At 41.2% G+C, this 24,743-nt stretch overlaps 1 protein-coding gene across 2 annotated transcripts in view; it reads right to left on the reverse strand.

Annotated features, from left to right (window-relative positions):
* The window catches only part of LOC122553124 (actin-related protein 2), a 42,556-nt gene that overhangs the window by 16,538 nt on the left and 1,275 nt on the right, over nucleotides 1-24,743 (reverse strand). Inside the window, exons 2-5 of one of the 2 annotated variants that reach the window (XM_043696678.1) lie at nucleotides 16,575-16,685; nucleotides 15,384-15,398; nucleotides 12,017-12,232; nucleotides 2,671-2,743 (exon numbers count right to left, since the gene is read on the reverse strand). In XM_043696678.1, coding sequence (XP_043552613.1) covers nucleotides 2,671-2,743; nucleotides 12,017-12,232; nucleotides 15,384-15,398; nucleotides 16,575-16,685 — 415 coding nt within the window. The remainder of the gene's footprint in view (nucleotides 1-2,670; nucleotides 2,744-12,016; nucleotides 12,233-15,383; nucleotides 15,399-16,574; nucleotides 16,686-24,743) is intronic. The other variant, XM_043696679.1, reaches the window with a different exon arrangement.

A 24,743-nucleotide genomic window follows, 5' to 3' on the forward strand; every position in this document is an offset into this window, starting at 1 on the left:
TCATATTTATCTCCTATTCAGATCGTCTTAACCTTGCCTGCAATCCATTTCATTTGTTACTGAAGTCAACACAAAGTATTTAAGTGGATCTGTCTGCAACTCCTCAGATTCAACTATGACTCCCTCATACAATCTGCTATTGAAACAATTCGGTCAGTGAGCTCAGTGCTCCAGCTGACTGAACCAAAGGTAATGCTTCGTCCCCACTCCTCGGCTTTTTCTTTAGAGGCCTCCAAAGTTCCTCATCCTCATGAAGCCACTCAACTTCCTTTTCAAGTTATTCAGAGAATCAGCTTCCACTTCTTCAGATCGTGACAGTTCTGCAGAAACAGTCATCTTGTGGTGATTTTTAAATTTAAAGAGAAGAATTGCAGTTGTACAGCACATGCCACAACTGAGACTGTTTCTCTCCCAATTCAGTACTTCTAACAAGTAGTCACCATTAAAAATCAGGAAATGTGCCTATCCCTTTATCCCTAATGGGCGGCACGGTGGCTAGCACTGCTGCCTCACAGCGCCCGAGACCCGGGTTCAGTTCCCGCCTCAGGCGACTGACTGTGTGGAGTTTGCACATTCTCCCCGTGTCTGCGTGGGTTTCCTCCGGGTGCTCCGGTTTCCTCCCACTGTCCAAAGATGTGCAGGTAAGGTGAATTGGCCAAGCTAAATTGCCCGTAGTGTTAGGTATAGGGGTATGGATGAGTTGTGCTTCGGCGGGTCAGTGTGGACTTGTTGGGCCGAAGGGCCTGTTTCCACACTGTAATGTAATCTAATCTAAACAATCCATTGCAGTTGGTGAGAGCTTGCTGTGTACAATGACTGGATAATTTGGTCTTCGTTGCTGTTTGAGGGACACTTTCTACAGGATACCCTGTTCTTCTTTAATTAACATTGGGATTGTCGTGTAGTTAATGGGTCTATTCACTAGAGGGAATCATGTTCTCACTCTGATCTTTCAATCTTTCAAACTGAGGTCACCTTTCCACCTCGTCTGTTCTGGAGAGATCAGAGCAGACATTTCCAGCCTCTTGTCCCTAGTAAGCCTTTTCAGGCCTTTCCTCCTCTGTTTTGTACTATGTATAAATACGATCAAATGGCACTCAACACTCAGGATGTTAATAAAGGTGAAGCTGATGTTGCCTCGATCCTCCAGACTATTAGCAATATGCTGACCAGGGAAACAAATAAAAACAGCAATATATTCATTAAAATATCAAAGACATAAGCACCGCAAACATAAACTATGGACATGTACACACCACTAACTACACGAAGGAGAAGACAGGGTCTTTCAGGAAGTAGACTTGCTGAACTTTATTCAAAATTGACCAGATGTTCAAGAAAGGCCACCTGCAGGGTTATCAGCATAGGTCTATGTTCCACCAGAAATCTGAAGTTGCAACCAAAATTTCCTAAGATTTTGTTCAATTTCATTAAACATGGACTTGTCTTTTATAGAATGGCCTTGTTTTGTATTTTACAGTTGGATGATGATGATTCAATTTGGAGATCTCCAGGAATTTTGTTAATTGTATCCAGGAGTTGGAGAAGGTGGCCCTGAGCCTTTCCTTCAAATGAACAATTTATCGTCCTGACTACAGATTACAAAACTGCAAGTTGCAGGTCCATGATTAAGGAGGCCGCATTGCGGTTGACACTGGAGATTCAAATACTTAAACAGCGTGTGACAACCTTGCGCAGAAGGGTCAACGTTTGGTTACCATGATTCCCCCCTAACAATGAGATGCCTCTTCCTGATGAGTTCTGATTGTTATTGAACACTGGATCAAGCTGCAGAATGCAGTACAGAACTAAAATTCAGTAAACACACATTTCACCTTCGTGGGTAAAACCAACTTAACGACAATCCTGTCTCAATAGAAGTAGCAACTTGAATTTCTGTGAAATAGAACATTTTAAAACTAAAAATGAACATGTAAAGTTAAACCATTTCTTAATGTTCTCAACAATGAACTTGCAATCACTTCTGATAACCCAGGCTAAACATCCCCTCCAATCATTGCTAAGCTGCCTGTCCTACTTCCTACACCCCATGTCCTTGGTATTTAGAGTTGAGCAAAAAGAAATGCTTCCTCTAAACTTCAAGGTGACCCCTTCAGCCTCTTTCTGGTGCTTGGATTTTCAGATTGTTACTCTTTAAAGTTTATGACTTCCATGATGCTTTTCTTATTTCTGATTAAATGCTTTCCATTTATTTTATGAAAATTTTTCATAATCATGAATAAATGACCCAGCAAAATTAACTTAGTGATATTTCATAATTATTTTCCATTTTAAACTAGAAGACAATTTTTAAATTTCTGAGATCAGGCAGACCGTAATATTTTTACTTCATATATTCTAGGGGACGTTGCTAATTGCTTTCCAGTGTTAAGATAAAGAGCAAGTTGTATCACAGATGAGACTGATACAATGGGAAGGTGTTGCAGATCAAGGGCAGAGTGTAGCAATGCATTAGCTATGGAAAACTGCAGCCAGCAACGTATGCAACTTTCACAAAGAGATCCGCTCTCAAATTGCTGTAGACAAGATTCATCTGATCAATGTTATTGTAATGTTCGATATTTGAGTCCATCAAGCCTTAAGCTGTGTTTTACATAGCATTGTAGTTTAACTTCAGCATTTCTCCAAACTCCAATCAGGTATACGTACCTTGAGCATACAGTGTGAGTACAGCTTGAATAGCAATGTAGACTCCACTAAACTGGTAGGTTTCAAACATCACCTGAAACAAACAAAGTTAGAATTTAGCCAACCCTGTCTTCATCATTTTATCCGGATTCATTTTCTAATCAATTAACAAACACACTCATGCCTAGCTCCGCTCATTCTCCCCTGAACGTTAAGAATTCCTAACCTGACTGCAACCTTTCAAGGTTGATAATTGGAAATTTACATTGGTTCTTGCTTCAAAAATGGACTGGAGAGCAGAAGCAAGCCAATCCTCTTGCTTTCCCTCTTGACCCCAGTTCTTGCTTCGGATTACTTTTCCTGTCCTACAAGATTGAGCTGTATGTCCTGAACGCTGACCAGCATTGAAGCTTACAGGAAATGAGCCGAACAGCTTTCCTCCTGGTGATCATCCAATCAAACATAACTCAAACTATTACAAGGGAAGAGTTCAGATGTTCCAATTCAGAATGTAAGTCATTAAAAAGTAGCGCCATGGCTTAGATGGTTAAAGCGCCTGTCTAGTAAACAGGAGATCCTGGGTTCAAATCTCAGTTGTGTCTGCTTGCTGTGTCACAAGTTCGCTGTTGCATCTTCTTGCCAGTGTTGTGTTGCTGGTCAAGCAACTCACCGTTCTATTGGCAGCACGGTGGCACAGTAGTTAGCACTGCTGCCTCACAGCGCCAGAGACCCCGGGTTCAATTCCAGCCTCGGGTGACTGTCTGTGTGGAGTTTGCACATTCTCCCAGTGTCTGCGTGGGTTTCCTCCGGGTGCCCCGGATTCCTACCACAATCCAAAAATGTGCAGATTAGGTGAATTGGCCATGCTAAATTGCCCATATAGGGTTAGGTGAAGGGGTGAATATAGGGGAATGGGTCTGGGTGGGTTGTGCTTCGGCAGGTCAGTGTGGACTTGTTGGGCCAAAGGGCCTGTTTCCACACTAAGTAATCTAATCTAATCTAATAAACAAAGTACATTCAGACCAATATTCTGAATATATTCAATTAACCTGGTCCCAACCCATCATCATGGTTTTCCTGTCAAGTGATCAGAGCCAGAAAGCAATTGTGTCCCCGGGTCATGGCTGTAATAGGTGAGATGCAGAGTTTGCGGAGGTTGGTATGTTGGGTCTTGCAGTTTTCCATGTTTTCATTTGAAAAATAGACCAACTGACAAGTCTAACACATGACAGGACTTTTTCTCACTTGTTAAAAAAGTGAATAATGTTGGCTTTCTGCATTCTTCAGTGGATGCAATGGTTCTTAGTGAAGTACACTCTGTGCTCTGGGACTAAGTGCCAGCAATGGGTAACCATTACAACGAGCAACTGCTCGGAAAGCTTCTTTCTGCCATCTTTGCTGGATCTGACCTCCATGGGACTTGAGCAATGCAGTTGACTCAGTTACCCTCTGAAAGACACTCAGTTCAAGAGCAGTTATCTGCCTCAGGTATATCCATCCCACAAACAATATATTAAAAAATTACATGAGGGCTGAAATGTTTCTATTACACATCCAACTCTTTACTCAGTCCTGACATGCAGGAGAGAACACAGATCTTGGAACAGGGCATGCTGAATGCCCACACATTCTCAGAATGTAACTTCACCTCAATAGGAACAGAATTAACAACCCTTCAGGATTGGGCAGGAGTCTCTGGGAGTGGGAGGTCTCTAAGGTCTATAAGCAACACCACGGTAGGGGGAAAAATAACTAGAATCTTTAAAAGTGACTTTTTCTTTGAAGACTCAATTGATCAGCTGCAAATATTCCAAACCCTGGGGCAAGGGTTGCTCCACTAACGGTGGAAATTAATCCAATGGATTATTTCCAATGGTTGTGCGATAGATCAGTGGAGGAAATGTCGGGGTGGGGGTGGCTGGAAACAGGTCAAGTGAATGCCATGAACCAGAATTAGCAACCGTTTGTCATGTCCAGCAAAGAGACAAAAGTGAATTCTGCTGTTACTGAAAGCTTGTGTTACATTGCACAGAATACACAACTGGAACACTGGGCCCATTCCAGTTATTGGTGGTGTCATAGAGATGTACAGCACAGAAACAGACCCTTTACTCCAACTCATCCAGGCTGACCAGATATCCTAAATTAATCTAGTCCCATTTGCCAGCACTTGGCCAATATCCCTCAACCGTTCCTATTCATATACCTACCAGATGCCTTTTAAATCTTCTAAATGCACCAGCCTTCATCACTTCCTCTGGCAGCACACACCACCCTTTGCATGAAGTTGCCCCTTAGGTCCCTTTTAAGTCTTTCCCCAGTCAGCCTAAGCCTATGCCCTCTAGTTTTGGACTCCCCTACGCCAGGGAATAGACCTTGTTCACTTACCCTAACCATGGCCCTCATGATTTTCTAAGCCCTCAACCTGTGACGTTGCAGGAAAAATACCCCAACCCATTCAGCTTCTCCCCACAGTTCAAACCCTCTAAACCTGACAACATCCTTATAGATTTTTTTTTCTGCATCTTCCAAGATTCACAACATCATTGCTATAGCACAGAGACCAGAAACGAGTGCAGTATTTCAGAAGTGACCTGACCAATGTCCTATATTGCACAACATGACCTCCCAACTCCAATAGTTAATGCAGTGGCCAATAAAGGGAAGCATTTGAAATATGATGGTACTTGGAAAATGTCCAGAGTTAAGCGACCACATTTAAGTGATTCACTCATTGTGCAGCATGTTACATAGCAAATCACACAAAAATATAATGATTAGTGCAATAATTGACAGATGAGAATGCGTCTCAGGCATAAGCAGGCATGGAAAAAGTTCAAAGTTTTATGAAACAAGATGTTCAGCTGAGCATGACTCAGATCAGTTAAGAACTTACAGTTAACAATAGGATGCGGGAGGCAAGGGCAATCGGTTAACAAGGTGGAAAAGCAGTCATTATGTAGAGCCATTTAACAATATTGGAAGCATTCAGGATGTAAGGTCAGCAATCAAGAGGCAAAGTATCCATTGTATGAATCCAGTCAATAAGGTTAAGAACATTCATTGTATAACAGTAAAGGGCTTGGTCACTGCTATTGATACTCGTTGATACTAATGGTCACCCAATTAACATATTGGTTGTCTTATCTGGATGCACCATCCTGTAAAATAACCATTTAGTTTATTGAGAAACTCCTGTTCCAGAGAAGACCATGAACTCATGTCTCTGCGCACATGGACAATCGTTCTCTCTCCCTCCAGGGCCTGGAATAAAGGTGGAGGTAAAACTATACCGTCACTATAACATTTTGTTTTGACTTGGCGGGGGGAGGGGGGGGGGGGGGTGAGAAGGGGGAGAGAAGACAGAGAAAGAACGGGACAAAGGTACTATGACTGGAATGAGCAGGAAATTAATCTCCGGACCAAGCAGAAACTGCACAGGACTATTACCATCATTCATAAATGTTACTGCCAGTCACATCTGACAGCCTGACATGGTCGCCTATCAACACTGAAGGTTTATCAAAGGATCAAAAACTATTTATCAATGAGAGCACCCCAAGGTGGCCAAACCACAGGTAAACAGACCCAGCTGATACAGGGGTGCAAGGACTAGAGATTGCCAACTGACAGGAATAACCTATTACTATCACCGAAGAGCCTAGCAATAAGCTCCAATAGAGAGAAGGGAGATGGGGTTGGCAGAAGACAAGAAAGTGCTCAAGCGAAGCCTGAAGTAGTCACGTATCACCATCAACAGCAGGAAGCAGCTTGGAGTTGAATGCATGAGCTGGTTGGCAATAATAGATTGGAGTGGCAGGCAGTACAAGTCCCCCGTGCGTGGATCTCCTGAAGCAATGACAAAAATAGCAACATGAACAGCAGCACTCCATTCAGACAATGCACTCCTACAATTCTGATCTTTTGCTTAAGCCAATTCTACCACTGATAGCCATGCCTTCAGTTGCCTGGAACTGAAATGCTGACAATCCCTCCCAAGACTTCACTACCTTTTTTTAATACACTTAGAGTCAGATGTACAGCATGGAAACAGACCCTTCGATCCAACCCGTCCATGCTGATGACATATCCCAACCCAATCTAGTCCCATTTTCCAGCACCCAGCCGGTATCTTTCCACACCCTTCCTATTCATATACCCATCCAACTGCCTCTTAAATGTTGTAATTGTACCAGTCTCCACTACTTCCTCATTCCTCACACGTACCACCCCGTGTGAACAAGGTGCCCTTTAGGTCCCTTTTAAATCTTTCCCCCCTCACCCTAAACCTGTGCCCTCTAGTACTGGACTCCCTCACCAGAGGAAAAAGGCCTTGTCTATATACACTATCCATGCACCTATTATTTTATAAATCTCTAAGGTCACCCCTCAACCTCCAGGGAAAACATCCTTGTACATCTTTTCTGAACCCTTTCAAGTTTCACAACATCCTTCCAATAAGACGACTAGAATTGCACGCAGCATTCCAACAGTGGCCTAACCACTGCAACATGACCTCCCAACTCCTGCACTCAATATTCTGACCAATAAAGGAAAGCATACCAAACGCCTTCTTCACTATCCTATCTACCTGCGACTCCACTTCCAAGGAAGTATGAACTTGCACTCCAAGGTCTCTTTGTTCAGCAACACTCCCTAGGACCTTACCATTAAGTGTACAAGTCCTGCTAAGATTTGCTTTCCCAAAATGTAGAACTTTGCATTTATTTAAATTAAACTCCATCTGCCACTCCTCAGCCCACTGGCACATCTGATCAAGATCCTGTTGTAATCTGAGGTAACCCTCTTCGCTGTCCACTACACCTCCAATTTTGGTGTCAACTGCAAACTTACTAACTGTACCTCTTATGCTCACATCCAAATCATTTATGTAAATGACAAAAAGTAGAGGGCCCAGCACCGATCCTTGTGGCACTCCACTGGTCACAGGCCTCCAGTCTGAAAAATAACCCTCCACCACCACCCTCTGTCTTCTACCTTTGAGCCAGTTCTGTATTCAAATGGCTAGTTCTCTGTATTCCATGAGATCTAACCTTGCTAATCAGTCTCCCATGGAACCTTGTCGAATGCCTTACTGAAGTCCACATAGGTCATGTCCACCACTTTGCCCTCATCAATCCTCTTTATTACTTCTTCAAAAAATCTCAAACAAGTTTGAGACACATTATTTCCCACACACAAAGCCATATTGACGATCCCTAATCAATCCTTGCCTTTCCAAATACATGTACATCTTATCACTCAGGATTCCCTTCAACAACTTGCCCACCACCGCGTCAGGCTCACCGTTCTATAGTTACCTGGCTTGTCCTTACCACCTTTCTTAAACAGTGGCACCACATTAGCCAACCTCCAGTCTTCCAGCACTTCACCTGTAACTATCGATGATACAAATATCTCAGCAAGAGGCCCAGCAATCACTTCTCTAGCTTCCCGGAGTTCTGGGGTACACCTGATCAGGGGATTTATCCACTTTTATGCATTTCAAGACATCCAGTACTTCCTCCTCTGTAATATGGACATTTTTCAAGATATCACCATCTATTGCCCTAGATTCTATACCTTTCATTACCTTTTCCACAGTAAATACAGATGCAAAATACTCATTTAGTATTGCCCCCATTTTCTGCAGCTCCACACAAAGGCTGCCTTGCTGATCTTTGAGGTGCCCTATTCTCTCCCTAGTTACCTTTATGTCCTTTATGTATTTGTAAAAACCCTTTGGATTCTCCTTAATTCTATTTGCCAAAGCTATCTCATGTCCCCTTTTTGCCCTCCTGATTTCCCTCTTAAATATACTTCTACTTCCTTTATACTCTAAGAATTCACTCGCTCTATCCTGTCTATGCTTGATAGATACTTCCTTTTTCTTAAGCAAACCCTCAATTTTTTTAGTCATCCAGCATTCCCTCTACCTACCAGCCTTTCCTTTCAACCTAACAGGAATGTACTTTCTCTGGATTCTCGTTATCTCATTTCTGAAGGTTTCCACTTTCCAGCCGTCCCTTTACCTGCAAACATCTGCCCCCATTCAGCTTTTGAAAGTTCTTGCCTAATACTGTCAAAATTGGCCTTTCCCCAATTTAGAACTTCAACTTTTAGATCTGGTCTATCCTTTTCCATCACTATTTTAAAATGAATAGAATTATGGTCGCTGGCCCCAAAGTGCTCCCCCACTGACACCTCAGTCACCAGCCCTGCCTCATTTCCCAAGAGTAGGTCAAGCTTTGCACCTTCTCTAGTAGGTACATCCACATAGTGAATCAGAAAATTGTCTCATACACACTCAACAAATTCCTCTCCATCTAAACCCTTAACACTATGGCAGTCCCAGTCTGTGTTTGGAAAGTTAAAATCCCCTACCATAACCACCTTATTATTCTTACAGATAAATCTGTTGTTTTCAGGGTTGTGCCAGGAATATCTGGGGATAATTCAAGAGGCAACACAGATTTATCCCGAGGAAGAAACAACATACTATGGTGAGACTAAGGCTGACAAGGAAACTTGGGGACAACCAAAAAGCCAAACTTTAGCATGCAGGTATAGCGAGTAATTGAGAAAGCTGATAGAACATGATCATTTTCCATAAGAAGAAGTTAATACAAACAAATAGAGGTTATGTTTCAGTTACACAGGACATTAGTGAAACCAGATCTGGAGTACTGCACACAGTACTGGCCATCTCAAGTAAAGATACATTGGAAGCAACTGAGATGAGGTTTGGTAAACTGCTATCTGGAGGTATCCCCATAACCCTTGATCCCCTTACTAATCATGAACCCGTCTGTTTTAAATATATTCAATGACTTGACCTCCAGAGCAAGGAGCCCCACAAGGAGATTGAACAGTTTATCAGTTTCACTAACAGCTTCCACTCTGACCTCAAGGTTCATCTGGACCATCTTTGGCATCTCTCTCCCCTTCCTGGACCTCATCAGCAACCGACTCAATGTGGACGTTGACTTCAAACCCACCAACTCCCACAACAACCTGAACTACACCTCCACCCACCTCTCTCCTCTCTTCCCCCCCCCACCTTGAAAACGCAATTCCTTATTCCCAATTCCTCCACCACATTTACGCCCAGCAGGAGCAATTCCATCAGTGAACTTCCCTGGTGGCCTCCTTCAAAGACCACAATTTCCCTTCCCACATGATCAATACATGTCCTCCAATACATTATCTTCACTTCCTGCACGTCCACCCTTGAACCCCACCCCTCCAATTGCAACAAGGACAGAACCCTACCCTGATCCTCACCTTCCACTCCATCAACCTCCAGATACATCACATCATCCACCACCATTTCTGCCACCTACAAACAGACCACACTACCAGGGATATATTTCCCTCTCCACTCCTATCTGCATTCTCCCTATGTGACTCCCTTGTTAGGTCCACTTCCTCCATCCCTGGCACCTTCCCTTGCCACTGCATGTAGTGTAAAAGCTGTGGATTGCTATTTTATCAAAGTGGAAGTTCTTATCCCATAGTCAAGTCATCACTACTTTTCTTTAGCATGAAAGCTCTTCTTGATGCACAAGTTAAACATTGATAAAACAATTGCAATCATTTGGCCAAATACAGAGACTAGACTAAATGCTCAGTATCACTTTGCTCAATACTCATGCAAATTGCAAACACTGACAGGATCTGAACCTACTTTAATGTGCTGCTACAGACTGAGGCATTTACAAGGCGGGCATCTGGACTGAAGAGAGATGCTGATTTTATTTTGGGGTGGGAGCGAACAGAGGCAGAAAATTATCCCAAGAGTTTAAAATCGATTCCCCCATTGATAAATGAAGGGCTTTTGCCCAAAACGTCGACACTCCTGCTCTTCAGATGTTGCCTGACCTGCTGTGCTTTTCCAACACCACACTCTTGGACTCTAATCTCCAGCATCTGCAGTCCTCACTTTCACCTCATACCATTCACTCCCAAGTTGAATACACTTCTCAAGTGTACTGACAAACTTTCCATTCAAGTAATCTTTGGAAAAGGATTTCCATTGCAGCATCTGTAACTGTTTCCATCAAAAATGCTCTTTCCTGCAGCTTTCAGAGTCGAGGAGTAGGTATCAATGTCCACAGTTTGAAGAGTCTGACGGGGCTTCTGAGCTAGCAAGCAGCTCAAGGAGACTCTATGCTAACCTGAGGACTGTGACAATTCAACACATACCAGGCGTGGCTCTGTCATGATAAGCACACCTATTGAAACCCCTCATTAGCTCGAACCAACCGAACAGGGAAAGTCTTGTATTGGATTCTGGTCCAGGTGGCATTGCTGCTTTGCAGCTGCCAGGCCTATTTGGGATGAGGTCCCACAGTCTGGGAATACCGACGTGACAGTTTTGTAGTAACAAAAACATTAAATATAAAACAGAAGAGAATTAGTCATATGAAATGAGGAGATTACATGGGAAAAACACCAAAGATGCAATACTCAATACATAATACAGTGCTCTAAAGATTAAGGCATGGAACATGTAAAACGTGGACAGACTACAAAGTAAACATAAACCAAATTTCAAAGCATTGTAACTTACTTGAGCTTTGACAAATAAAGTTTGCCATGACATGACCAACAGCATTCCCAAAAGTGATGGCACCCAGCAGAATAAAATTGTTGTTACACTCCAGATTTGCTCAGATGATGGGCAGGCTCCTGAATCAATTGTCTACACAGAAACTGTCACATAATTCTCCACATCAACACATGCTCAATTGGCATTTACAGAAACTCAGAAGAGGTCAACGAGTAGAGAATGCACTAACCAATAACCTGAATCTGCAAAGAAATCCAGATTCTTTACACAAACAAACAATTAGTCAATTGGCAGTAAATGAGCATTTCCACTGGACACAGTTCTAAAATTCTTTCAATTCAGATTCCCAAATTCAAGTGGCATGCACTGTGGGTTTTCCAGCTTAGCCACTTTTTCCACTACCCCACAGCATTGTCCTAAATTCTGAACATTTTCCTTTTCAAACATCAGCACACAGTCAGAGCTTGGGATAAGGTTAGCCTATCTCAATGGAGCTAAACATTTGATTCCAATGGTTTAAACATTAAAATTATTTTGTGCAATGACTGCAAACCCAGCTACAAAACCTGACCATCCAGTGCACCTCAAAGGGATGGTAATTGGCTGATCTAGAAAAGAATTAAATTAGTTACATTGAGCCAGGAGTTCCCAAATTAGACAAGACCATGATTGATTGAAGAGCCACAAGAGGCGCAGAAGGAGAAGAACAGCCTCTCAACTCAGTCAACAGTCTTTCCATCTTCCTGAAGTCAGTCCCCAAAATATAAAAACAGTTTTCTCAATAAACATTCTTACCTCAATTATCTTTTCCCTATTCTTTGTGGGGTTCATTGGTGGTTCAGTTAGAAGAATCTTGCAATTCTTGGAATCGACATCTAACTTCTCTGGGCCAAAAGTGTAATCCCACAGATGTTTCATGTCGTCCCAGTTTCGAACAATGCCGTTTTCCATAGGATAGTTAACCTCTAACATAGAACGTAATTCACTGGCTTCATCACCCACCATCAGATCCTGCAAAGGGAAAAATTCAAAAGAAAGTGAAACAGCTGAATGAGGCCCGGATCAACATTGGTCAACAGTGGCAGGCGTACACAGTCCAACCTCAAAAAAATTACTCAAATTTCAAAACAAGGAAAACAACCGGGATATTCTGAAAACAGGAATTAGTGTAAAACTCTGCACTGGGCAAGTTATTGGTTGAATTAATTTGTTTAGACAAGTGTTTATGACCATAATTTTCTCTCTTAAAACTAGAAACCAAGAAACTTCTACAAACTTTGGAGGTGATGCAGGATTAATTTGCAAGGGCAGAGGCTTGGAGAGTTTCGCTCAGGACAAGGTGAGTAGCGACTATTCAAAAAGAGAGGGGTGCATAAGGGAGATCTATCTGAAGGACATGCACAGGAGAAAGTTGAGCCATGGGTAGGAAGTGATAGAAGATAATGACACAACACGACTCTGGGTCATGATACAGATCATGGGAGATGATGATAGGGTGTCAGAGTATATGATGGAAATGGGCAAAGGGAGAACTTCAGAAAATTAATCAGTTATGAGGGCCACCAATGAATAAACCACCATAGAAATTGTGCAACAAATCAAAATATCTCCAAAAGTATTGATCAAAAGGCACACTGGGTCAAAATGTTCTTGTGGGATACCAGAGTTCTGTTCATACCAAGTTAAGAGTTATGAAGCCCTTTTAAATTAAAAATTTTATTTTAACAAACAGCTTATATTCTGAGTTATATCCATTTATGTTTATCTTCAAACTGAAAAGCAATAGAAAGAGAGAGATAGGGGAGACATTTTCATTGAAGAGGAAAAAATGCCTATGCAAGCAGACTAATAGCCAAAGCCAAGTTGATATTCTGATCATAACTATCCAGAAATTGTATGACTGTAACAAATAGGAGAATTGTCACTTCATACCCCCAAGTAAGGCTGAGAAATGTGAGAATCAGGCCAATCATCCCAGTGCCCCACTGATTAAAATGACACGTCTATACACAACTTCACTGGCTTGGGATGACTTGCACAATACTGTCGTGGAACATCTAGTTTAGAGGTTTCTGCAAGTTAGGACAAGTAATTCTGGTATCAAGTACCTTTGCGTAAGAAAAAGAATGCAGGCAGATGGCAATGGGTTGGTGTGTGTATTTGCGCACGTGCACGCACATTATGGGGTATATTTTGCATTCAAAGTATTACATTCTAAACAATCAAGATCCTTCAGGTCTGGGTGAATGGTATGGGGTCAGGGGCTGCATGGATATTAAGAAAACAAAAGACTGATTACATGCAAGCCTATTGTTCAGCAGAGCTATCCCACAACAGATGATGTCAGACCAAAACAAGATTTTAAGCAATTTTCCTTCTTTTCAAAGAATCAATCATTTCTGGCACTTACATTCAGGTCAGACAAATATATTTGACAATCTACACAGCAGACTTATTGCACTGTCTGCCTGAATACTTACTCAAGGCAGTTTGAGAATGCCTGTATACCAAGATCTGTGTTTAAGCACAGTACAAGCAGCATAAATTACTAACTACTCATGTTTGGATAGTTCACTGGATGATGTTAAATGCCCAAATACTGACTAGTTCCAAGTAGAAATCACTTCAATCGCCACAGAACAAGCACACAAACCTAGTCAGATTTCAACCTGGATCCTGATAAAATTGATGAACTAAAGCATTCATCAAATTTTGAAGCAATCCATTCAGTACATGCAGTCAGTGTTAGGCAGACATACATTCAGTTTTGGAAATTGATATGAGGAGCTGTCCAATAAGCAATAGCATTAGACACCTCCCTAGTGCAAGACTTAAATCGTTCACATGTTTCAGAGACTTTGGACAAAATAAGACACACACCTGCTTGCCAGTCCACAATCTGCATTTACACAGGAATGCATCAACTGCTTCACTCGAGCAATCAACATTCCATTGTCACTGAAGGAATGGAAAAAGTACTTGTATCTAGCAGGATAATGTTAATTTTAAGCCCCAACCAAACAAACGCTAGTACCTATGCACAGAAAAATATGGATAAGTATAGTCCAAATACATGCTTCAAAGCAAAATAAAGGAATCGTGGCAAAATCATGCTGCAAGGTGAAACACTGAAAACCCCAATAGGTTTCTTGGAAAGTTTAAACACAGATTTTATAAAGTTGTTCAGAAGCCTGATCAAATTTAATGTTTTTACAATCAGCATGAAATTGTGGTGGGTTTAAGCATTCTTGTCACAAGACAAAGATTTGTTCTGCAGATGTTTATCAATCACCCACCATTTTCATCATAGAATCAACATGTTCCATAAGCTAATGCTTTTCTTGGGTTTCATTCTGGCCATTGGCAGAAGTACACAACCATAACTCAATTGAACGAGTCGTCCTGTTCTTCAAAATTGTTTGGATAAGGTCCTTAATCTCCATCAGATAAATGTCATGGAACTATGATAGGTTTGGAGGCACCAAGATAAATCTCCCATTTTGAGAATGTTATTACATCAATGTACCGACATGATACCAGCACCCACTGACCTTGCAATGATTACCTACTCTTGATAAAGCTTAGCTGCAAATGCAATTCAAGTGACTTGTACAAATGCTCAAGACCTTTGAATGCAGTTAGACAGGTGATTAAGATTGTTCAACACTCAAACTTTTCACTCTCAAAGCTCCAACTACACCACTGAACTCTCACTGCAACATTCCATGGTTCAGTGACAATTCAAACAGCTGAATTCCAAACACTTCCCCAAGCCTTCAGCAAACAGGGGTGGCAGGAATACAATTGCAGTGCATGACCTATCTTTGATGTTTCCAACCAATTTTATCAGCTCTATCCAACTGCTATCCCCAAATGGCCTGGGAAAGGTGAGAAATATGCTGCATCGCCCTGTGGCCTTAGTCAGGTGCAATACACCAGCCACCCCCCAACATGCCGCAATGCAAAACCCATCTCATCCGTGCTTTAAGTTTGAATTGAACAGACTTTTCAGCATAACAGAGAGCAGCTGGTTTAAGGAAAAAAAAATTGCAAAATGTTAACAAAAAGAAATTTTAACGCAGAGGTTGGATGTTTGGATTGCAATACCAAAATAAAATGAAATGAAAAGATGGAACACACCACACTCCAACAACTTACTTACCATCTTTTTGTTATTCTACTTCAACAGGTGAAGAAAGAAGAGAAAGAGAGAGAGAGAAGGTAAAAACAAAGGTCAGAAAAGGTCCGAGTGAAAACATCACTCCAGGAACTTAAAAGATCCAAGTGCTTTCCAAAATTAAAAGAAGAAAATGACAGAACTTTGAGAAACCTCCCCATCAAGTGTGGAGTCCAGTGTTCAGCTCAAATATATAGGTCTGGTCAGCATCATAATTTTATCATTTTCTCAAAATATATTTAGAGTTCTGCAAATGTATTTCAAAAACATTATTGCTGCAATAATACAGAAAATTTGCTTATCAAAGTTGTAGGATCAACACAAAATACGTTGTTTCCAATTCTCTGAATTCACATACAATATACTGTAAAGTGATGTGGAATTAATTATATTGTGTCTGTGTTCCCCACAGGAGGTGTTAATGACCTTGTTGGCATTCTAGGGCAAAAGCAATATGTGAATTACTGTCTCAGACATTTATTATGACATTTTCTACCAGAGGAAAGCAAGCATATTTCTCACATTGTATGCACCTTATGAACAAGCTTAGCTTATCAACTTTTTGACTCCAAGTGGAGCTTACAACATTTCTTGCTTGCAAACATATCCATCATGCAGGTATGTTACAGCTGCAGGCAGATTTCAAATCCTTCCTGAGTTAAGCAGTTGTTTGATTAAACTGAGGAAATCTTTCTGAAGAGGAGAAGGGAAGGAGCAATGTAAAAGAAACCTGTTCACTCCATCCAAACAGCAACACAAGTGAAAATTACACTGCACTCACTAGGCAAATATATGAATTTGAAGTATTATTTAAATATTAATTTCCACCATACATTTTTGTAATGGCTTAATAGGGAAGAGCAAAAGGGCATATCACCTTAATTTGACTCTATAAACTTACATACTTAGAAAGTTTGCATATCTGTCCAGAACAATCACACAAGCTTTAATAATGTGTTATGTAAAAGATTATCTACAGCTTTTGCAAGCATTTCTAAATGTGCTGCCTGGTTTACTATTAATACTGAAATGTGTTTTTTGCTGTATTTTGTTTTACAAAAAGGAGTAATGAAAACATAGCAGATCCAACAAATACATCACCACACAGCAACTGGATGGGCAAGAGAAAATTCAGCCACATTCAGTTAGTAACAGCAAAACTCTCCATAATCTTACCTTGATCTCAATATTCCCAACTTTGGCAGTGGATCGGATAATGGGACGGCCCACCAACGCTGGAAAAATGTGCTCTGGAAAATTGGAGCCAGCATAGCCGCACTTCACAAACTATACAAAACACAACAGAAAAAGGAAAAATCATGTCATTTCTTAAAGAAGGCATTTTGCAAGTCATTAACCAAACAGGGGGAGAAAATGAGTTGCTACAGATGGATAAAAATACATCTTGCACTGAAAGCAGATAGCTCTGCTCAGCTGTTTTAATATAGCAATTTAAACATGTAGAAATTAATCACTTACTTTTCATGTTAAGAATATACACAATATTTGTTTAGAACCGACAAAGCTACACATAGCAAGCATCAAGTACGTATTAAATCTTTACCTGGAGAAAAAACTCACTCCAAGTCGTATTCTGAAAATTTTGGTAAATAATATCACCAAGGGAAAGACTGTCAAGCAGCATAAACCAATGTTTTTCATTCATTTATGGGACATTGATGTAAAAGCCTGGATTAGCCTTTGACTGTCATTGAAGAGATGGTGATACCTCTGACTTGGACTGAATGGCTTCAAAACCCATTTCAGATGCAGCCAAGAATCTCTCAGATGTCAAATTTGTTTTTGTTTCATCATAAACTGGTTTTAATGAAACTGAGATCACTGATAATTATGTTGATTTTAATAGAAGACATACCCTTTCCTCTCCTTTATTCTGTGAAACTTGCAAGGAGGAAAAAGCAATTATAGTCTTAAATCATGCAAACTACATGATTACTGAATGAAGAAACAAAACTCATACATACTGGTGAAAACTCAGTTCTTACTTACCATGCCATATTATTCCATGAACTATAAATCTACCACATTGACCTTACTACTAAAAACAAGCATATTCAACGATACGCACCATGCAGTGAAACACTCCACAAAAGCAATTATGAAACAGAGCTACAGAAGGCAATGTGAGGGAGTGGTGACCAAAACCTTCTAAACATTACGTTTTAAAGTGTGTCTGAATGGAGAAAATAGGCAGAAAGGGAATTCTTGGGATTGTCAACCTGTACAGCTGAAAGCTATGAAAATTGGAGCTGTGTGAAAAGCCAGAAAGCCAACAAATACAGAAGCACCTTTTTAAAGAGACAAAAGAGAGTAAATGTGATCAATTTACTGATGATTGAGTTTCAACTACCCTCAGTTGTACTGCATTCCATTCATTACTAACCTTTCACCTGAAAGATTCTCTGCAACAGAAGACTGTGGAGGCTAAGTCCCTGAATATATTTCAGAAACAGTTCATAGTATGCAGGAGTACAGAAGACAGCAGGAGCATGGCACTGAGACGGAGAATCAATCATGATCATAGTGAACAATACAGCAGGCAGGATAGGCAGCATCTGTTGTTCTTATTTTCTACCTTTTCATTAGGAAACAGAAATTTCTTCGAAACAGTTAAAAGCAGCACAAAGAGTAGAAAGACAAGACAATCTTAGTAGATTTTAAACAGGTACAATAATATAAAAAAAGTGTTCAAGTTAAGAGCCAGATCCTCTGCTCTGATTTCCGATCCAGGCCACTGAAACAAAGGAAAGTGGATTCCAAAGGTGACAGTCTACTTTCCAAAGGTCGACATTTTAGGTGTAAACACTTCTTCAGGGCTGGGGGAAGAAGAGTTGTAGACAGAGGGAGCCTCCCCTTTATCTGCAGCTCCCCCCACACGCACCCCCCGTCCTGAAGGGTTATACCTCAAAACGTCGACTTTTGCATCTCCTGATCCTGCCTGGCCTGCTGTGTTCTTCCAGCCTCCTGCCTGGCTACATTGGCTTCCAGAATCTGCAGGTTTAGCCTCTAACCAAGTCTACTTTCCAAAAGCATTCTAGTTTCAAGATTTGAGCATTTAGATTTGAAATCTGATGATGTCACTTCAATAAAAGGAGAGATTACTAGGTCTAGAGATCCAGCAACTATTAGCTGATCACAGATAAAAGACAGTCATGTTTCTTGTTTAAGCTATTTATTTGGAGGTCACTATGTTGGCAGATAGAGAATTGCATCCACACATGCTGTCAGGGGTTGACTTCCAGGAAACATTTGATAAAGCTCTGCACCAGCAAATGCTCAAAGATCCAAGTTCGTGGGAACAGAAGGCAACCTCATGACATGGGCTGAGGTAGAGTTGGGGAAAAAGATCCCATTCTATTTCACGGAATTAGAAATGTGGCACAAACATGAACAGCAGCCTCTGCTTTGCATCATACATCAACATGGATCAAGCAATAAAGTTGTCAGAACAAGTTGCGATTGACAAAATTAGGAAGTTGTGAAGAGGGGACATGGAATAACTGAAGGCAAACATTTGACAAACAGAGTGAAGTATGGAAAATCAGAGCTCAAAGACAGACTAATCAGAACGATTTTTTTTGGAAAGGTGACATTTGTAGCTGTCCAGAACCAAGCTATACACAATCTCACAACATATGCCTGACCTTTAACCCAAGTGGACTCACATTTAAAAAGGTGACCCTACAGGCCTTCTCCCAATATTTTAACACTGCGTTAAGCTTTGGAAGGATTTACCAAACTTGGGGAGAGCATACAGAGGATTCATTAGGTTTATAATATGGCTTAAAAAGTTCACATCTCAGCTGATGTTAACCCCACTAAGGTAGTTTACAGGCTCATGTTTATGTTTAAGAAGTGACCAAATCCAAAAATGTTGAAACAGTAGAGATTCCATTGCACAGAAGCAGAGAATGACACAAAAATGTCTCCCACCAATTCCTAATCACCCTCTTCCTTTTGCACTCAGTTCCCCAAATATAAAACTCATGGCCATTTTACAAAACTCATTCCCAGCCAAAAAAACTCCAAATTGATAGAAGCAATTGTCAAATTACTCCAGCGTTTGCCCTTTCACCATTCAATGCAGAAGTCAGTTTCGTATATTACTCAGTGAAGGACTTCCCGTTATCGGTATAAATTTGTCTTTCACTTGTTTGAACCTACCCTCCCTTACTTCCCTATAGCTGTTTTTAGTTGTATGCTCAATTATTTTCTTACTACCCATCTATCTTCAGGATGCCCAACACCTCTAATTTCCAATCGCTCCAACTGTCACCAAAACTACAAACCATCATATGGGAACTAACTTCATAGCTCTTCCAATTCCATAAGTTTCAGAACATCTGCGACTAGAAGTGAACTCAACAGTGCTGTTATGTGGCAGAACACAGCACAACTTAAGGGCAACTTCCCTTAACACTTTCAAATTTTTTTATATAGCATTCTTTGCTAGCTTGAATTTGAGAATAGTCATTCTTGTTTTCTATACCCTTCCCAAACTTTAAATTCACTTTTTTCAATTTTGACCTTCTCTGCATCCCTGATTTTATCAGTCCATTGGCAGCTGTGCCAGTGGTTAATGATGCCAAACTCTGGTGCGCTCTCTATATTTTTCCATTTCTCTTTCCTGCTTTAAGGCTGACTGTAGACCAGTTGCATCAAATGTTTGGGCCACTGTCCCTCATATCTCCTCCTGGGACTCAGCATCTCATGTGGTAATCTTCCTGTGAAGTCAAGGTGCTATATTGGCAGTGTGTTACACGATGAAAGCAACAATTATTGCTCATTGCAGTGGTTAAGACATTGTCCATCTGCAGTTCTCCCAAGATGGAAACCCTGTATGTGTACTTGAATGATTTCTCTCTCTGGCATATTTTTACTTGTCACTGAGCTACACCAAAAAAAACCCATCAACTCATTCCTCCAACCTGTTCCTTTGATTGGACTGGTGCAGAAGTACTTCTTAAACAGCTGCTGCACAGCACTCACTGACTCAATCAACCACCTGAACATGCCTCGGCGTGCTTTTTATCATCAGGCAGTGGGCCCCCAGTGAAAGGTTCTCTGCAAGACTCTTTCCACTGAGGAGCTGGGGTGCAAGGTGTTGCACACAGCAATCCCATGAAAAAGCACATGCTATTGGTTGTTGGACTCCCAGCCCAACTGTTTGCTTTGCCATGCTGTGGGGTCCTCGAGTCATATCAATTTTGGGTGATTGCACCTCATTTTCAGTGATTTGAACAATCTTTAACTGTGCTTTTGGTCGCACTTCAGCCCCACAAGCCTGATCGTTGGACATCTGGTGCGGAGGGGTGTTTGGGCAAGTCAGAGTGCTACCTTGGGTCAGCTCCTGGATCATGCAATGTTGGCTCTTAGCTGAGGAGAAAGTGAGGTCTGCAGATGCTGGAGATCAAAGTTGAAACTTTATTGCTGGAACAGCACAGCAGGTCAGGCAGCATCCAGGGAACAGGAGATTCAACGTTTCGGGCACAGGCTCTTAGCTGATCCAAGTGCAACATTAAAAAGATTAAATTGGAATATCTCTCTGGACATTCACATAATATTACATGTGTTCTGGTATTTCTTGGCACACTAATACAAAGTATTTCTAAAGTTACAGTGCAAGGGATGTAGCTCATGTGACTCCTGGGAAGATGAAGGGTATCTAAAAAGGGATGGGGAGGGGGAATAAATCAAAAGGGAGTTGGAGGGGCACTAGTGCACTCTACCCATGACAGTGCATAACCCTCTCTTCAAAGATATGCAGATTATTAGACACTGTGTGCTGCCACTCCAACAGCACCTGGGCATTGAGCCACAGGTGAGGGGCAGACAGTCAACAGTTATAACCCTCTTCACTGCCCACTGCTTGCTTTAGGTTCTTTTCCTGAGGTTACACACACGAGATGCAATTCGCGCACACCAACTACTGCAAACAGTTAAAAGTTTATTAAAGCCTGTACAACCTCGGTGACCCCCCCTTTGATCCTCTTTTCAGGTGTGTGAAGTCGAATCAAACAAAGGCCCCAAACAAAGAGAAAGTATCCCCTTTGCACAGGTCAGTTGGTAATGCTCACAGGTACTCTGGTCACTCCCCCAAAGTGCAGGTTGACAATCAGTCACGCGAACACCCATAGCAGAAAATTAGGATCCCAAGGACATATCATCCTCAATGATGGACAACTGACAATCAATCTATTCCTCAATGGTGGTTCACTAATTCATAAATCAGTGAAACTGTGAAAACTAAAGTTTATTATTTATAGCCGGATACACTACAATACAGTCATAGTACTCAAGCTAAGATTAGTTACAAATCAAGTATCCACCTTGATTCAGATTTCGAAGTTATGTTGACCGCCAATGGAGACTTCATTCTGATATTTTCAAAGTCATTCTTGTAAAGCCAGGTACACCAGTCTGAGTAAATCTTTATTGCAAATCACAGCACAACCTGTCAAACTATAAGCTGTTTGCTGTACTTTAGCCATGAACGTCTGGGACATGCAGTTATCATCTTTCGTTATTACACCGTGCACAACTAAAACATTGCATTCAAAACAATGCAAACTACTCAAAGTTCAATTCACCAATTAATGCTTCTGTTTGAACAGCTTCAACTGGATTTAGCAAATGTCTATGACATTTATGGAACCTTAGCTAACAACTGAATGTAAACAAACTGAAGCCTTCCCATGTGCTAGTAACAAGCTTCAAAATGAAAGACTACAATGAGTAAAATAATGACTGTACTCATTGTTTAACGGGGAACCAGTTAAGGTCAAAGTCTGGATTTTTAAATTTTTGTCAATTTTACATCTTTCCATCATTAGCTGTCTTACTTTGCACAGCCCATGCCCCATAAGTGCTGGGATTTCCTTTCTAAACCGCCACATCTTTAAAGTGCTCCTCCAAACCAACCTCTTCAATCTAGCGAACTGGAGGTTACCCAATCTTGTATTTGACAATCATTCCTGTTACGCTAGGTTTGAGATACTACATAAATGCACATTGTTGATGACTGTTAAGGGACATGAATATTTATTTGATTATTTTAACTTTGATGTAACGAACAGGCAATGAATTCACTGAATTTTGAGGGAAACTACACAAGTACAGAGAATTCTCTCACCTTGAGCGAGTATAGATTGAGTACGTGCCTGGTCACTTCAGTGGGACATTGCAATTAATTCCAGCCCTGTTACTGTTTCCTTCTCATGCCAAGATGCACACTCTCTCCTCCAACTGTGGTCAGGCAACTGAGGGGAAATCTTTCATTTTCCAGTCTAATTTAGTAGATCAAGGTCAAAAGTAATTCTTCAACTCCTGCTTTACTGAAGTCAATAACCTGAACCCAGACAATGGGTCAAAGAAAGCCTATACAGTTGCCTCATTCCAGGTAAGACATTCACAGAGTTTTCTTCCTTCAGAAGCACTAATCAATGAGCACTATAAACTTGCAAACAGATCGCCTCCACCCTACTGAGATACACACCTCATAGCATGTACAGACTGCAGCATCAGCTCAACCACATGAAGAATGTGGCTCGAGGCCAATGAATGCTCTTCCTGTCAGTTTGTGCTTGCACAGTATTCTCTCCAAGGGTGTTTACGCAGAGAGACTTTAGCACAGGAAGGAGCTATTCAACCCTGTCTACTTCATTAATCCAGAGGTCATCGTTTTCATTAATTCATTGCTATTATTCTAAGAAAACATGACTAGTTACTGTGTAATCATTTCATTGCTAACATGAATCAATTAAAACAGTCAAATTCTAGTGAACTGAAGTAGTTTTCTGAATTGGAAGATCATTTTTACTCTTAAGGACCTAACCCATTTGTCAGAACACAAACCATTCACAAAAGCAAGCAGAGCAAAAGTGCCAAGTTCCACACATTGTCCAGAATAACTCATGTTGAGAAGTGAATACATTTTCAAGTTTATTCATAAATATTTGTTCAAACAGCCACAAGCCTTCTCAAGGCACACACACTGTAAAACCTGCACAGCACACACTAAAATCTAAAGAATTTCCAAAACGTCCAGGGACAGATTGCAAACTAATAAGAGTGTAGCAAAAGAAACAAAGGTTAGTAATCAAAAGTCAAAGCCGTTAAGGGAAGGTCACCATCTTTGGGTTGTTTCACAAAAGGGAAGTGAGTGAATGTCTGATCTGAGCCTGTTCCTTTTTTGCTCGAGTCATAGATTCTTAAAGCAAAGGCGATCTTTGAGCTCAATAAGCCTGTGCTGCTTCCCTGCTCCTTCTCCATCACACTTCTTTTCACATTTAAGTATTTAACTCAGTCACTCTTGAAAATTGCAACTCAATCCAATTCCACCACCCTTCCAGATCCTCAGCTAGTTCAGTAAACAGACTATAATGAGAAGTGGCTCAAACCACTCCCAGCATTGCTGACTCGAGACAGACAGCTCGAGCATGACAGCATTGTCTGCTCCAGCCCTGCAAATTGTCCAACCAGACAACCTTTCAGTACATCACCAACTCTGTCCTCTTGCTCAGCTCTGGCTTTAATTTTCAAAGCGAGCTCTTCTCCAAGCTGCAGATGCTAGGAAATAGCCTACCAATCCTTTGCAGCCTCTTAATTTATCCCAGATTAAAACTGGCCAGTTTGGGACAGGTGATCTGCGATATGGTCAATGTCACCTCTCATGACCAGCAGTACTTTTTGACCAAAGGGCAGTCTGGTGATGTACCTGAAGTTGCATCACTAATGATTAGGGGACAAACCATGGCTGCAAACTCAATTAGAGTAGGAACATAGAGGTACCACAAGTGGGAACCAGGCCAAAACCAGCCAGTTGTAACTGTCAGGGAAACATGAACAGCTTAAGACACGTTTCTCCACAAGTCTAAAGGAATAATCAGATAGCAATCTTTAAAATTACGATATGACTGGCAGATACAAGAAAACTTGCTTCTACTTGTGGGGAGGACAAGAACCGGCAGCCATAAAGATATCACAAATAAATCCAGACAGAACCCAATTGAAATGGTTTCACCAGAATGGTGAATGGAACTTACCTGCATAGGGAGTGTTTGAGGCTTGCAACTCAGATCCCCTTAAAGGGAAGTTAAAGAGTCTCATAACAGAAAAAGTCCAAGAAGGATATGTTGATAGAAAACTACTCAATCCTAACAATTCATTCCCACAGAGCATTGCCTCACTATAAAGCTAATGAGTACTTTTGAAGGGTAATCAATGCATTGCAGATACTTCAGCAACCAATTTGCACACAGGAGAGGGGAGACAGAGGGGAGAGGGGAGAGGGGAGACAGAGGGGAGAGGGGAGAGGGGAGACAG

This window comes from Chiloscyllium plagiosum, chromosome 9 (assembly GCF_004010195.1).
Source record: "Chiloscyllium plagiosum isolate BGI_BamShark_2017 chromosome 9, ASM401019v2, whole genome shotgun sequence".
In the NCBI taxonomy this organism is placed as follows: Eukaryota; Metazoa; Chordata; class Chondrichthyes; order Orectolobiformes; family Hemiscylliidae; genus Chiloscyllium; species Chiloscyllium plagiosum.